The sequence below is a fragment of the Rhea pennata genome, chromosome 16, assembly GCF_028389875.1.
Source record: "Rhea pennata isolate bPtePen1 chromosome 16, bPtePen1.pri, whole genome shotgun sequence".
Classification (NCBI taxonomy): Eukaryota; Metazoa; Chordata; class Aves; order Rheiformes; family Rheidae; genus Rhea; species Rhea pennata.
This window is the reverse complement of record NC_084678.1, coordinates 7,777,539-7,792,130: the sequence shown is the minus strand read 5'-3', so window position 1 is coordinate 7,792,130 and position 14,592 is coordinate 7,777,539. Positions and strand designations below refer to the sequence as shown.

Here is a 14,592-nt window from a genome sequence, read left to right as displayed (position 1 = left end):
CGCTAGCCAAGTCCACCTCGTGGTTACGAGCCAGGAAGGTGCTAATGGTAGAACGGCCCTTTTAGAAACTTAGCGATTCATTTTCAAAATCTGTTCACAATTATTTACTGCCAAGGGTGTGGAAATTGAGGCAGGGGCCAAGGCCAAAGATAAAACTGATGACGGAGCTGGGTTACATCTAGGGAGCCTTTCTAAGCGATATTTAATATATCTACTCGTAACGGCAAAGTTGAGCTGAAAGAAGGAAGCAGCACGTGAATCTAAGTTTTAAAAGGCAGCAGGAAGCAGCAGCAGCTCTGCACAGTGCAGCGTATTCCAAGAAGAAATGCTAACTGAAAGAGTGAATTGAAGTTTAAATAAAGCAAAGACAGTTCTCCCCTTCGCAGCAGGTCCGGTGCTAGCTGCATTCAGAGCTCTGGGGCCTGGGATATCTGGGCAGCACCAACTTTGTCCTACAAAATGCTTTTTAGGGACGTCCTAAGAGGGAAACCCAGACGCTGCTGCTCCGCAGCCACCGGCCACCCTCTAGGAGCAGCAGCGATCGCTGTGCCCAGCCGCACGCAAACCCCCTGCGGAGACCGAGGGGAGTGCGCTCCGAGGCAGCTTGTGGCCGGGGAGGGCTGCGTCCGCCTCCCCAGCCTCAGCGAGCTCTGCAGGGGGAGGACTCCCCTGAGGAAAACGGCTGTAATGCCTTATTTCCTCCAGCGCCGAGGTTTCCTTAATAGGAAATCGTTTCCAAGCCGCGCTCGTGAGGGCTGCAGTCCCCCGCGAGGGCAGCGGGCGCATTCCAGCCCCTGATGGAAAACACTGCAGAACTGTGTTTGATCCAACGTGTAAATAGTGCATAATAAAAGGAGGCTTATATAAACCTACTAAGTTGTCAGGGAGCAGCTCTTGGAGCTCTAGCCTCGTTATTTATGGCCGGGGAGCAGCGCGGGCGCGCGCTTCTCCGGGGCGCCGCGAGAGCCGGTGTCGGGCCGAGCCTGCTCGGCCCCTCGCCGCCGCCCGCGCCACGCCGCGCTGGTATTTTTATCCTAGCTGTCCCTGCACGGCGCTCGCTCGAGAGCTTGCGGCTTCTCTCTGCCGGTCTCTGAGGCAACGGAGCCTTGCCGAAAACAAGCACGTTCCCGCACCGCCCGGAGCCGAAACGGCTGTCGGCAGGGCGCAGCCGGGGCTCCTCCACGCGCTCCGCGGAGGGGGCAGAGACGGGGGGGGAGGGGGGGCAGCGGGGCACCTGCCTGGGTGCAGGTATCTCCTAGGCTTGCTCGGAGACGAAGTCAGGTTAAAACGGCCGTAAAAAGGAGTGGGGCAGGGGGATCGCAGCGAGAAGCCCCCGCTCACAGCGCCTCCCGCCGCGCCAGCCCGCAAGAGCAGAAACACCCCTGCGCCCCCAAAACCGGGGCCGTGGCACCGGAACGGGGCCGGGGGATTGCTCCGCACATCCCGGCGAGCCGGCTGGACCCCGGAGAGCGAGCACGCGGCGTCCCGTCCTCCCCGAACCGGCGTCGGGTGCCTCCAGCCTGGACGGCCCTGGCTCCGGAGCAGGAAAAATCACCGTGGCTGCTGAGCAAAACCCGGGCAGGAAAAGGGCTCCCGGCCCGGCGCACCTACCTGGAAGCCGCGATCTCCGACTTCTGCCGGGCGATGGCGGCGGCCCTCTGCGCCCCCTCCACGCTCCGGTCCACCTTCTGCCGGATCTTGGCGCTCTTGAGGGGGATCACGCGCTTCTTCATGCCCTTGACGAGGACGTTGTGGCGGTACTTGCCCTCCTCCTTCTTGCCGTCGGGCAGCGTGGTGCAGCCGTAGCCGTGCCGCAGGTTGTCCAGCCACTCGCCCTCGTACTTGAGGCCGCTGGACCTCTCGCTGATGCCGAAGCCCGAGCGCTTGTCGTTCTTCCACTCGCCCATGTAGGTCTCCGTGGTGGTGGCGTCGATGTCGGACTCGAAGGGGGGGAAGTCCTCGCCTTCGGCGCCCTCGCCCAGGCTGACGGTGGAGGTGGCGTCGCTGGCGGCCGAGCTGATGCCGCTCTCGCTCTTGAGGAAGCTCACGCGGCTCTTCTGGCTGGCCAGGGATGACTTGGACTCGGACTTCCTCAGCTTCCCCAGCAGGGAGCCCCGGCGGAAGAGGCCCCCTTTCTTGGGCTTGCCGGCCTCGGCGTCCGCGTAGAGGCTGAGGGCGAAGCCGCCGCGGGTGATGGTGGGCGACATGGCGAGGCTCTCGGGGTTGGCGGCCGGCGAGTCCTGCTGGGGCAGGGTGCCGTTGCTGTGCTCGCTGCGCAGGGAGGAGAGCGAGGTGCGCAGAGGGGAGCGGACCACCGAGGCCATGCCGTAGGGCACGCTCTGCCGCACGCCGTAGCCGTGCCGCATGCCGTTGGTGAACTGGCCCTGGTACGTTCCTGGTGGAAAGAGGAGGGACCCGTTAGAAGACATCTTTTTCTTTCCCACATGCCTGAGTCCAGCAAATGAAAACGCGCTACGCTGCCATGCCAGCTTTAGATGAGACGGCTCCACCTTTGCCTTCCCTAGAAGAGAGAAGCCCAAACTGCACTCTTACTTACGTGTTTGCAAAACCGCAGTCCCACGGTGCAAGCCAGAGTAGGCGACAGGTCTCCTTTAGCTCACCAGAAAGCTGCCCCAGTGCAAACCCAAAGCAACCCTGGCGGACGTGGTCCAGATTTGCACCAGGCTGGCTGGAAGCAGGAGGAAGCCGCGGTGGGGCCGAGGCTGGGCTGCGCTGCGCGGGCAGCAGCAGTGCCGCGCGAGCCGACGCGCCACAGCTCTCCTTGGCTCCGTGATGGTCCCTTCCAGCCCGCCCTGCAGCTCCCCGCTCGCAGGCCTGCCGAACGGGCTCCCGCCCCGGCCCAGCCTCGGCGCAGCAGCACGGAGCCGGGAGAGCGGCGGCTCGGGGAAGGGTCCCCCAGCTCCGCGCCCGTCGCAGCCCTCCGCCCCTTCCCTGACCCAGCTCAGCGGCCGCACGCACGACGAGTAGGAGGGTGCAGAGGCCGCGGCGTCCCCCAGCCCGGGGACCGTGGCGTCCCCCAGCCCCTGCCCACCCGGGGTTTCACGCGCCGTAGATGCGGTTGCCTCTGTAACCGGCAATCCACCGCAAACAGAAGCGGGGCTCCGCTCCCGGCAGCGATTCACCGGGACGGGGTGACATTTGGGGATGTGCGCCCTTCCCGGTGGCGGTGTTCCCCAGGGCTGACAGCACCCCCCCCCAGCACCCCGCAGCAAGAAGGGGGCAGCCAGGCTCCAAGGCACGGCTTCCCCCGCTCAGACGCGGCTCCTGAGACCAGGGATGACCCCGCGCCCCGGGATCGAATCCCGTTCCTTCTTTGGCGACGGCGGGAGCGCATATTTTACAGTCTCCCGGGCCACTTCTGCGCCATAATCTCCCAAGCCTCAGGTTTCGTTGCAAGCCGCTTTGGCCCCGTCCGCGAGGTGTTGGCTTACAGCGCCGGGGGCCGGGAAAGACAAGACGCGCCCGCGCCCCGCAGCACCTGCTGCCCCGGCTAGCAGCCCCTCTGCGCCGCGGGCCTCGGTTTCCCTGCTGAGTCCACTAAAAGCAACAAGGGTTCAGGCTGTGCGGAGGTGTCTGCGTGCTGGTGCCCAAGGGGAGCCATCCGCCAGAGCAAGGCAGCGGCGCTCTGTTTCTTGGCATAGTTTTAACTATTTCTATTAGGAAAAAGGAGGAGGGGGGGAGCTGCACAGGCTGGTATCTTGGGCAGGAGCTGGAAGCCAAGGACCATCATCTGAGGTCTGCTGCACACCTCCAGTGTAGGCATCTGAGCAAGCTTCTCACCCTCCTGAGCTCCCAAATCCCTCTCTGTAAAGCAGTGAGAACTCATCTCCATAAACCACAGCGTTAGAAAGAACACGCATCCTGTCCCCACTTCCCTCCCTACACCTTCCCCACGGCAAGCCAGTGAATCCACTGCTTCACCTCGTGCCACAGCCACGACCAGTGAGCAGGGTGACGTGCGACAGGGCTGACACTCGAAGCCTCCTTGCAGCATGGGACAGCCTGCAGTCATGCTCCATGCCCTGCACGTGGACGGCTCCCTCTGCTCTCGCTGCTGCGTTAATCATCCAGGAGAGGCGTTCTGGGAACATCCCACAGGACAGGGAGGCTCAACACCACATTTGCCCTCCACCGAGACCTATCTCCTTCCCTTCTTCCCAACGGGTGCCAAGGCCACCTCCCAGCCAGGGGGGAAGGGAGAAGGCTCATGGCAGAGCAGGTCTCTGAGCAGCAGAGATCCGGGTGCCTCCTCGGCACGCCGGTAAACCCCAACGGCACGTCTATGCAATCTGTTGGGCAGACCGTCCCTTTAGGCTGGTTTAGGCTGCCTGGTTTCAGCCCATGTTGGACAAGTGATAGTTCCTCTCTAGGGTGGGACACGACCACAGCTGCCAACCGCATCTGGCTTAACGGAGAGCACTGAAACACTGCAGGCACCCAGAAATGCAAAACCAATGCAGGGACAAGCAGGCACCAGAGCCAGGGCAGGAGGAGGCCTGGCTGCGAGGGACCACCAGGGTCCCGGCCACTTCCCAAGCCATAGCCAACAGCACCTGGGCAGAGCCATGGAGCATGCACAGGGGCAGGGACGGGGTGAGAGGGGCTGGGTGACCTGCACGGGGGCTGCTGGGCAGCCAGCACGTGGCTCAGAGGCGACCTGGCTCCTTCCTCGCCACGCAGCAAGAGCCAGCACCTGGGACCAGCTCAGCGCGAAGTGCCCTCCTCTCCCTCTCAGCAAAGCCCAGCTGGTGCCACGGAGGGGATGCGGCTGAGCAAGCCCAAGGGGAAGGCACGGGGGACACGCACGGTCCCCGCACCCCGTGGAGGCACCGTCCTCCTCTCGGCCCCCACGGTGCCGGGCAGGCACAAGCTCTGGCACAGGCAGCGGCGTTGCAGCCATATACAACTGGTTTCATGGCAGAAAACCCCCCGCAGCACCAGGGCTGCTGGGATCAGTGCCGGCGTTCCCCTTGAGCAGCCTTGGCCAGCTCATTTCGTGTTTTCCTGACTCAGTTTCCCACTGCGGGAAGAGCTCTGCTGCTTTCCCAGCTCTGCAGGGACTCTGGTAGCTCGGCCCCCGAGCTCGCCCGGGCTCAGGCAGCGGTGCTCAGCTTCCCAGCCGGACTAGCCCGCTGCCGGGGCGAGCTCGATCTTTGCTCTGTAGCCAAAGGGTTTTTCCTCACAGCATAAGTGTCCCTTGGGGCGTGAGCAGGCTGATTTCAAATCACGAGCTTTGAGCAGAGACGGACTCCTCGGTACCAATGCAGCGAGGTCAATTCAGAACAGGGCTGAACCAAGCCGCTCGGCCCCGCGGACACGCTCTGAGCGCAGCCGCACGTCTGACCCTTACCGCCCTCGTGATCATCAAAACATTCTGCAATTAAAAACAAAAATGTATCAAAGGTTTTGATACTAAAATATACAAGCAGGAGCTAGGACAGTGCAGGTCGCCTTTACTTTTTCCACCCGAGTCAGAGTTGCACCAACTTCAGCGAAGACTTTGGCGACAAAGCGCCTCTTTCCAGGAGTTTGATTTGCCCGAGCACGCCTGGCTGGCGGGGGCGGCAGCCAGCCCGCTCTCCCTCCCCCCAGCGCTCTCCTGCCCCAGCCCAGTGCACAGCCCAGAAATTTTGGCTTAGAAAGTTTGGCTTAGAAATTCTCCCATGGAGTTTTGCCCTCTTTCCATTTTTCTTTAAAATTAGAACACTACAACGTGCATTTTTATGGCAAAAAATACACCTCCCCCATCTGAAACGTGCTTTTTGTTTTATCGCTGTAGGAACAGCGAAGTGACACAGCAGAGGGGAGGGCCATGAGGACAGCAGTGACAGGGCTCCGCTCCAGGCCAGCCCCGGCAAACCGGCTCCAGAGCTGCAAAGGGCTCAGAAAAGATGACGTTGAATTAGTCTCTAGAGTTGCATACGGAGAGAATCTTTGCATGGAAAAAAAAAAGTGCATGCAACTGGACTATCAGTTTTGTCTGGGGCAGGAGGCTGAAGGCGAAGCAGTAAAGCCCCGGGGTGGGGACAGCGGTGGCTGCGCAGCATCTTTCGGCCCGGCTCCGTAACTCATTTCCCTCCCTGCCTGGGAGAGATGCTCCAGCCTGGAAAGACATTCGCCTCCCCGCCGCCGTCCCGTGGGAGCGCGGCCAGGGCTGGCTCAAGGGAGCGCCGACGCTCTCCGTCTCTTTTGTAAGGCGTGCGTACCCTTCCCAGCAACGGACAGGCCCCGGGCGAGACGTGACGCGGGACAGGGAGGACACGGAGCTGCCAGCCAACACGGCCACGTCGCTCACAAGCGGGACGTGTTGCACGAGTGCAGCCCTGCACCCAAAGCACTGTAAAAAAAGTGGACCGTCTTCTGACGTGAAGACTCTGTTTTGGAGGAGGTTGCCTGCCTCGCCAGCCCCGTCCGTCTCTCGCCGTGGCAGCCCAAGCTCCCAAGCCCGGCGGACGGGGCGGTGACACCCTACGTTTCACCCTGGCAGCACCCCATGGCTCCTGGCAGGGGCTCGCGGGCAGGACGGGCTGGTGCCCGGGCCCATCACAGACACATCCTTCGGCTCCCGGGGCGCACGCAGCCCCGGCGGCGAGAGCCCGCTCTGAGCTCTCCTACCATCAGCTAGGAAGGTAAATAACGCACCCAACTCAAATAGGATCGCTGGCTTGCAATCCTCTGCTGTGCCCTGCCACCGTGGCGACAGACACGCGAGGAGATGTAGCACCAAGGCCAGACGCATGTGTCTCTGCACTGGTTGAACGCAAGACAGACCAGCCAGGAAAGCCTGTGCTCGGCGGTGGCAGCCGTGTCACCAGGTGAAGGACCATTGCAATACTGCCTGATGGCTTCTGCTGGAAAAGAAAGGGAGAAGAGAATGGAGAGAAAGCAAAAGACACAGCATTAACTCCTGGGTGAAATTCAGCCTTGCCATAGCACCGCTACGGGGGCAGCCTGGGCTGTAGGTGTCTAGATGCCAGACCAGAAAACTGGGATTTGAGGCCCTGCTCCATTCCTGGTGTGTTACGTGACCCGTGACAAGTTATTCTGTCAGTCTCCATCACACGGAGATAACTCCGCTTTTCCCATAAAGCGCCTGCAGGTCTCTGGAGGAGCCGCGCTGCAGCGGTCCCAGCCCCGTGCCGAAGGTGCGCCAGGCCCGGGGGGCTGCGAGAGCGCCCGGAGCTCCGCCGCCCGCGAGCGCTGCCCCGCTCGGCTGCCGGCACCGTCCCGGCTCTCCTCGGAGCGCGGTCGTGCTCCCCCGCCGCGGGCCACGCGCCCACCCCGCCGGCCGTGCATCACGCTCGGCACGGCCACGAGCCCCCGGGCTGCCTCCCTTCCCAGCTGCCTTAAAGCGCGCTTCCTCCTTTCTTTTCCCCTTTCTTGCAGTCTCGTGATCACTTAGTGGGCTAATCGCTTCCGCACGCAGTTAATTTACACCACTATTTCCTTTCAGCTCCCTAGAAACCAAACTGTAGCATCAAAAACAATGAGCTGGTTTCAGGATGCTTTACTTGAAAGCGAGTTCTCCCCGCCACACACACGTGTGTATAGAAGGGTATTGGTATCTCAAAGCATAAGTTTGGTCCTGAATCCTTTGTTAGTTGTAAGATTCTGCATTAACAGCAAGATTTTTTTTTCCCTACGGTAAGATTTGATGGGATCAAGCACTCCGAATCAAAAGACAAAAATGGATGAAATGCAGCGTTCCTACCAGTGGAGATTAAATTTAAAGGTGGAAGTCAAATAATTACATGTTTGCTTCTAACTCATGTTGTAAAGTGCTGAGTTCCTTAATGCAGAGCCTTCCAAAACCCAAATCACTTTCTTCTTTAGATATCTCATCTTGGCCCCATAAGGGGCTCCAAGCCCTTTCCTGGTAATAGAAACAGACACACACACACACATATATTTAGCTTGGATACCTAAGGAAATGTATCATAGTGTTACTGTATCTGCCTGTCCATACCCAAGGAGCACTGAACCCCTCCCAGGTTTCAATCAACTTCATAGAAGGAGAATTCCTTGAGAGATCAGCCTCCCGCAGCTTTCCTGAACACGGGCATTTGGCGGAGCAGAACGAGAGCGATGCAGCCAGTGACTGGGCTGAACCGTAACCTGAATTCACTTCTTACTAAACACCAAAAATCTACGTGGGATTCCACAAAAAAGCGTCGCTCCAGATCTAGGCTTTATTTAGACACCTAACTCAGGCAGCCGCAAGACACAAGTCATAGGCAAGCCAGTTTCCTCATACACCGATTTAAGTACATTTTAAAACATTAGAATCAGCCGCATCTCCACCAAATCTGCCTACAGCCCAATAGCGACCTAAAGCTTCTAGCGCACTGGCAAGAGCTCCTTCTTCCCAGTGACCTCTTTTTTGCATGGCTGGCTTCCAGGGGGCTTGAGAGTCACATCCCCTCCTTGAGAAATGGCAGATTTCCAAAGGTTTTCCAGATGTTTATCTTGGCAAACTCTGATTCAAATACTAACAGGTCCTATTAACAGCCTGACAACACCTGGATCTGGTAGATGGTTACTATGCACAGGTGAGAAGACAATACAGGAGCAGGTCCTGCAAGTTAATAAGGTAATTCCACCTCTTTCCCTTACACGTGATGTATAAGGCCAACAATTGTAAACTTGGCTTCAGATGCAGCTTTCTACATGCTCCCTTCACAGAGACCTTCATACACTGAATGAATTGCTCAGACGCAGACCAGCCGGGACCTGATCACCCAAAGCAACGAGCAGACGCTCAGCAGCTGGAGCCCTCTCTGTTCTGAGCTTCTCAGGCCTCACAAGGTGGGTCTGGTTGGGCACTAGGGCAGCCAAGCTTCCCCACCGCCCACAGTGGCTTTGGCACGTCACATCTTCATGGGTCAGGACTAAACTGCCAGCTTAGGCCTGCCCCAGGGATCACGTAGACAGCACGTTCCTGAGTATCGGACAACACCCAGGGAGGGCTGGGAAGTGTTATGCTGGCAGAAATGCTATCTTACAAACGCATATAGGATAAAGTCTTGACTCATGTTTCCCCCTCTTCTGTTCCAAGTGCTCAGTACAAGATCTAATCAAATGCAACGCCTGTGTCAGGTTTTAGCCTCTTTAGACTCTCCTGCACAACATTAACCTGAGATTCTGTAGCACTGCACCCTCAGAAAAAGAGGCATTTTAGTAAACAGTGAGGAAATCGCTGTGAAAAGGTACACGACACTTTGAGATCTTCAGAATTCAAGTTACTTGCGTAGAAGATATTTAGCAGGCAACTGTTGCTTGCACTCATCAGATCACTGCACATTATTAGTTAGACACAGTTTACACATAACCTACAGGTCTTAAGATGTTAAGTTCTGCAATGCACGAGTGCACTGAAACTACATGTATGTTTTAACCTTAATTTTTGCTATCTCTGTGCAACATGCAGAATATGAGGATTAAAAAAAAAAAAAAAAAAAAAAAAAAGTCACAGGGCAGACTAGTTAAAATTTAAGGAGCTGGAGAGATAAATCAGTTTTGGGTTGCATCTACACCAAAAACCTCACAGGGCACAAACAAAATGAGTCAACCTGAAGACTACATTCCCAAGCTTAAAGTTAGCCAAGTACCTAGGGAACTTGTTGAGAAAAAACTATGTATGAAAAAGCGTAACTCTGACTGCCAGGATCTTGAATTAATCAATTTTTCTAGTGTCTATAAATCAGATGGTTTTTATTCTGAAGACACATACCATTACTGTTATTTTTCTTTATCAACAGACTCCACTGCATGTCCTGGATAAATATAGTTGCAATTCTGATACATATTTTGAAGGGTATTTCTTTCAAATCACCCTCTTTATTTAGCTATCCTAAATATGGCAGCCTGGAACATTACAGTATTGAAGAGCTACAGAATTACTAGCACAGAGATTCTTCTGATGTTCCCAACCCCCAAAAGTGCCACTAATGCAAAAATGCAATTAGACTAAGCATTTAAAGAGGGTACAACAAATATCTGACTACTCAGTGCATTTGCGTACTAGCAGGAGTTGAGAGTTTCAAAGTAATCTAAGGGATTTGTTTTAGGGAAAGACGTGTGACTAAGTATCCTGAACAGCTTTGATAAACTCCAGCAGAACGTTTCAGCAAAGCAGATGTTCAGGCACCCATTCAGCGACACGCGAGCGGTATTTAATGCACAGACAAAGCGCGCTACGATGCTGTAGGTGGCTTATATCCAACGAGAAAACATTCACAACTCACAGACCAATGAGAAAGTTAATGGCTTGCTGCAGTCGCTAACCAGCGAGCAGTTTCTGGTTTAGTTTAGTGGTGGACTGGAACAATCTATCACTGGAAAATCCAGAGTTGTGGACTACAGAAAGCAAAGACTGCTGATCTTTACTATCGATCCTGATGCCTGAAAAGAGCTCTCCAAGGAGGGAAACGGGGGTATCACTCACTGCTAGTCCCTTGTGTCTGGAGCAGTCAGGTAGCACATGCTGCGCTTTCCCAGGGCACAGCTAGACTGCAGAAATCAGGGCACGGACATGTTTTTAAAAGGCTTTTCCACCCCTATTTCTCCAACTCGAGCACCAGCAGCAGAACGGCTGGGTGCAGTCCCTCGTGCCTGTCCCGACCTCCCTGGCCCTGACGGGACCGTCTGCAGGGACGGTACGCAGCCTCTGCCACCGAAGGCCAGGTACCACGTTGTTGGGTGCCCTCTCAACCCTCCAGAGTCACCCTTACCTCCGTCGGCGTACGTCTCGGTGCCGTAACCATCCTGCAGGCCGTTATTCCAGGTACCTTCGTACTTGGCTCCGCTGCTCATGCTCTGCCTCGTGCCGTACCGCCCCTTAAAGCCGTGGGTCCACTCGCCTCGGTAAACCCACCGTCCTTTGGTCTCGATTCCTAGGCCATGCCTCTTGCCTTGGGACCAGTAGCCTTCGTAGGTGTTGCCGCTGGGCCACGTGTATATGCCCACGACTTCGAAGCCATAGTTCCAGGAGCCCGAGTACTCGCCCTGGCCCTTGGGGCCGGTGCAGATGCCGTGCCCGTGGGCTTTGCCCCCTTCCCAGCCCCCGCAGTAGGCGCCTCCATCATCAAAATCGAACCTGCCTCCGCTCATGGTACCCGCCGGCCCCGCTGCCGCCTCGCTCCTCTCCCTCACCCTCCCCGCTTAGCTGGGCAGCTCTGCCGGGGGCAAAGGCTCGGGGCGAGGGGGAGGCTGCCACATCGCCAGAGGAGCCGGGGAGCAGGCGCCTCCCGCCTCGCCTTGCCCGGCCGAGGGGCCGGGGAGTGGGAGGAAGGAGAAATTGGAGGGAGGGGAGAGGAGCGCGGCGGAGGGGCGGGCCGGGCCGGGGGGCGGTGAGCGCCCCGGGCACCCCGGCGGGGGAGCCGCGCCGCTACCTGCCCCGGCGCCGCGCCCCCCCCCCCCGCCCCCGGCCGAGGAGGCGGCCCGGAGCCGAGCCGAGCCGGGCCGGGCCCGGCCGCGATGCGCCGCCGCTGCCCGCCCGGCGCCGCCCGCCCCGCCGCTCGCCTCCCCCGCCGGGAGAAAGGTCAGCGCTGCCCTAACAAGGCCATCGGCTCCCAGGAGCTGCTCCCAAAAATAACCCCCCGGAGCCCGGCCTCCGCCTCGCCGCCCTTTTATGAAGGAGGAAAGAGACGCATCACCCAGGCGCCCCCCCTGCGGGCAGGCATCCAGGGAGAGGAGAGGCTGGGAAAGTAGACGTCTGCCGAAAATAGACCCTGGGAAGGGGGCGCCGCGCTCGCTGCGCGCTGCCCCGCCGCGGCGCGGAGCGGAGCGCGGCTCGGGGCGGCCGCCGGGCAGGGCGAGCGCCCGCGCTGCCGCCCGCCCTGCGCGCTGCCCGGGCGGGGAGCAGCGGAGCCGGGCTCCCGCCGCGGCAACAGCGGAGCCATCGGCCTGGGAAAAGGGAGGAAAACGCTCCTTCAGGTAGAGCTTCTCAGGCAGTTTTGCTTGTCCCTGGCTGAGGGAAGAATGCTTAACTCTGCTGCATTAAAGCAAAGGGTAAAAGCACAGAGATCATCCAGAATACAGCATACATCTTAATTATTTAGCTAGTATCAGGTGAATTCTCCTTCCCTCTTTGCTACATTCAAATTGAATTTCAAGAGCTACTTTAGGGCAGTTAAAAGAATCCATGAATAATCATCTCCTCCCTCCTCCCTAAACAAAACAGAAACCACTACATAAGATGTCCTGTTTAACAGACAGTAGCACAGTTCAGTCTTTGGAAAGAGGCAGGTAGGACCCTCCCCTTCGGGCTGTCACATCTCCTTTAGGACTACAATTTGTAACATCATATACAAAGTATGGAGAGGACAAGGAATGAAATATCATGTAACAGGCTCATCCAAGCTTCTTTCAGCCACACCTGGCCCAACTCCTGCAAGCATCATCGCAGCGTATGAGCAGATGACATTCCACTTGCAGTTTCTTAGCACGTAGTAGTCAGTAAGAGCTCTGGGGTTAAAATGCGTTACCAACAGCTTGTGCTCTCCAGAGGAATATGGCTTTGAGGTGAACTCCCAAACTGTAGATCTAGCTCTTGTGCAAAGTGTCACAGACTTCAGCAAATTTCATACTCACATAATACACAGCTGTACAACTTGGACAACCTCCCAGTGTTTCTAGGGAGCACGGGAGCATAGCAACAGGAAGCAGCATAGGAAAAATGCACTATATATAACCACAAGAATAGTTAAATGCATGTACATAGCATATAGTCTGTAGTATCTGTATATCTTCCTGTGCACTCAGTAAAAAAGGCTAATTTGTGCTTTAAGCTCTGTAATGCCAAACCTCATGTAGAAGTTAACTTCCACTAAAAAACTAACAGGAAAAGGCCTCATTTTCACTCAGCCACATGAAGAAAGGAATGGCCACTTAAGTACGGGACTTTGACAAGACTAAGAAGTGCCACCTGACAGAGCTAGCCCTCTAAAACATTTAAGTGAATCCAATCTTAAAATTGGCCAGTGATGGAATTATTTAGAATGAGAAGAAATAAACACTTGTTTCCTCATTTCTAAGCCTGCAGACTACTCAAACTTCCCAGGTTCTCTGCATCAGCGATTCACATTTTCTTAAAGCAAAACTGTATGATTTTGTTTCATGGCTTGAAGGTAGACCAAAGCATCTTAAAACTACTTGTAGTAATAGAACTGAAAGTGTTAAGGCAGCAGCTGAAGCTATCCAGAGACTTCTACTTCATGGTGTTCAGGATTTACCAGCCCAAATATGTTGTAACCACCCTAAAAAGACACCGAGTTCAGGACCATGTAATTATTTACTTAGCAACTCTTCCTAATTACATAGCCGTTTTGAATGGAGGGACTGCTTTGTTTAAATGTTAGTCAGTTATGCACATGCTGGCATCTAGAGGCCCATATCTCAAGCTGACCGCTGTCTAAACAATCAGACTTTCGAGAAAACACGTTTTGTGCACATTAAGGCACCATTCAGACCTGGTCTTATTTCTTCATTTCAGCAGAAGAAATCCACAGGCTACACGCAGAGCTCCAGCAGCAGGAAGAGTCAGGAAGAGCGAGCCGGCGCCCGAGCCGGGCCGGCGCTGACCTCTAGCGGCCCGACAGCGCTCGCTTCCCCTCCCAGGCAAGCCCAGCTCGCGCCTTTCCTCTCTGCTCTTTTTAGAGTCCATCTCCCGGACTTCAATCCGCTTTCTGGAGTGTGGCATCGAGCACTTCACACAGCCTGTGATAAATAATCAAAGAAACAGTGAAAAGCCATGCCAGAGGGAAAGGTATTCTCATCTCCAGTAGTGATAACTACAGTGTTACACGTAACAGTGCTGCAGCTTCTACTTGCAGGTATCTGGAAGAGTAAAGAACACCTCTGTGAGGAGTAAGATCATTTGACACTGGCAGCCCAGTCACATACAGTCACAGAAGAGTTACCTTGAATTCAAAATACAGGTGGCAAAAATACAGCTATCAGAGCATGGAAATGAAAGGGAGACATGGGATCCAACCTATGAAAGATAAATGACGCTTTCAGTCTTCTGGCAATAACCGCTAAATTAGCAAGGCCACTTCACCCATGTAAATAAATTTCCAATCAGAGACATTAAGTACTGCCAAAGAGACAACAAAAAAAAAAAAAACCCCAGAGGAACAAAGAATTTAGTGGGGAAGCACTTTTCTCAAAGTCTTCTGCAGAGCTTTACAAGGGAGGAAAGTTTAGGGACACCCAACAGTGAACAAACTTATCTCAATTAATTTCTCCCTAAATAAGTCATATTATTTGATAGCATGCTCCTTTACTATACACATATGGATGTATAAAAGAGACTGTTGATGCACATAAACTGCTTATTTCTGAAAAAGCTTCAGAAAGCAAGCAAGGTTCCACCAATATTTTGGACCTGGACAAAGCATCCAAGATGATGATAGCTGAAGGGGAAGAAGGGAAAAAAAAAAAGAAAACCACAACACTCAAGATTTCCCTACTTTGCAGCTGGCAACTATTCACTATTAATATCTGAATGGCAATACTTGGCATTTCATAGCAGGGTAAAAGAGTCTGAACAAACAGAGTGTAAGAATAAGA

General features: G+C 55.5%; 1 protein-coding gene across 5 annotated transcripts in view; it reads right to left on the bottom strand.

Moving 5' to 3' along the window:
- The window catches only part of JPH2 (junctophilin 2), a 36,752-nt gene extending 25,340 nt beyond the window's left edge, over positions 1-11,412 (bottom strand). For 4 of the 5 annotated variants that reach the window (XM_062589380.1, XM_062589384.1, XM_062589382.1 and 1 more), the window contains exons 1-2: positions 10,752-11,412; positions 1,612-2,395 (exon numbers count right to left, since the gene is read on the bottom strand). In XM_062589380.1, the coding sequence (XP_062445364.1) occupies positions 1,612-2,395; positions 10,752-11,130 (1,163 nt within the window). In that variant the 5' untranslated portion in view covers positions 11,131-11,412. Of the gene's footprint in view, positions 1-1,611; positions 2,396-5,457; positions 6,870-10,751 lie in introns of those variants that run through there. The other variant, XM_062589385.1, reaches the window with a different exon arrangement.
- Between the last annotated feature and the right edge of the window lie 3,180 nt (positions 11,413-14,592).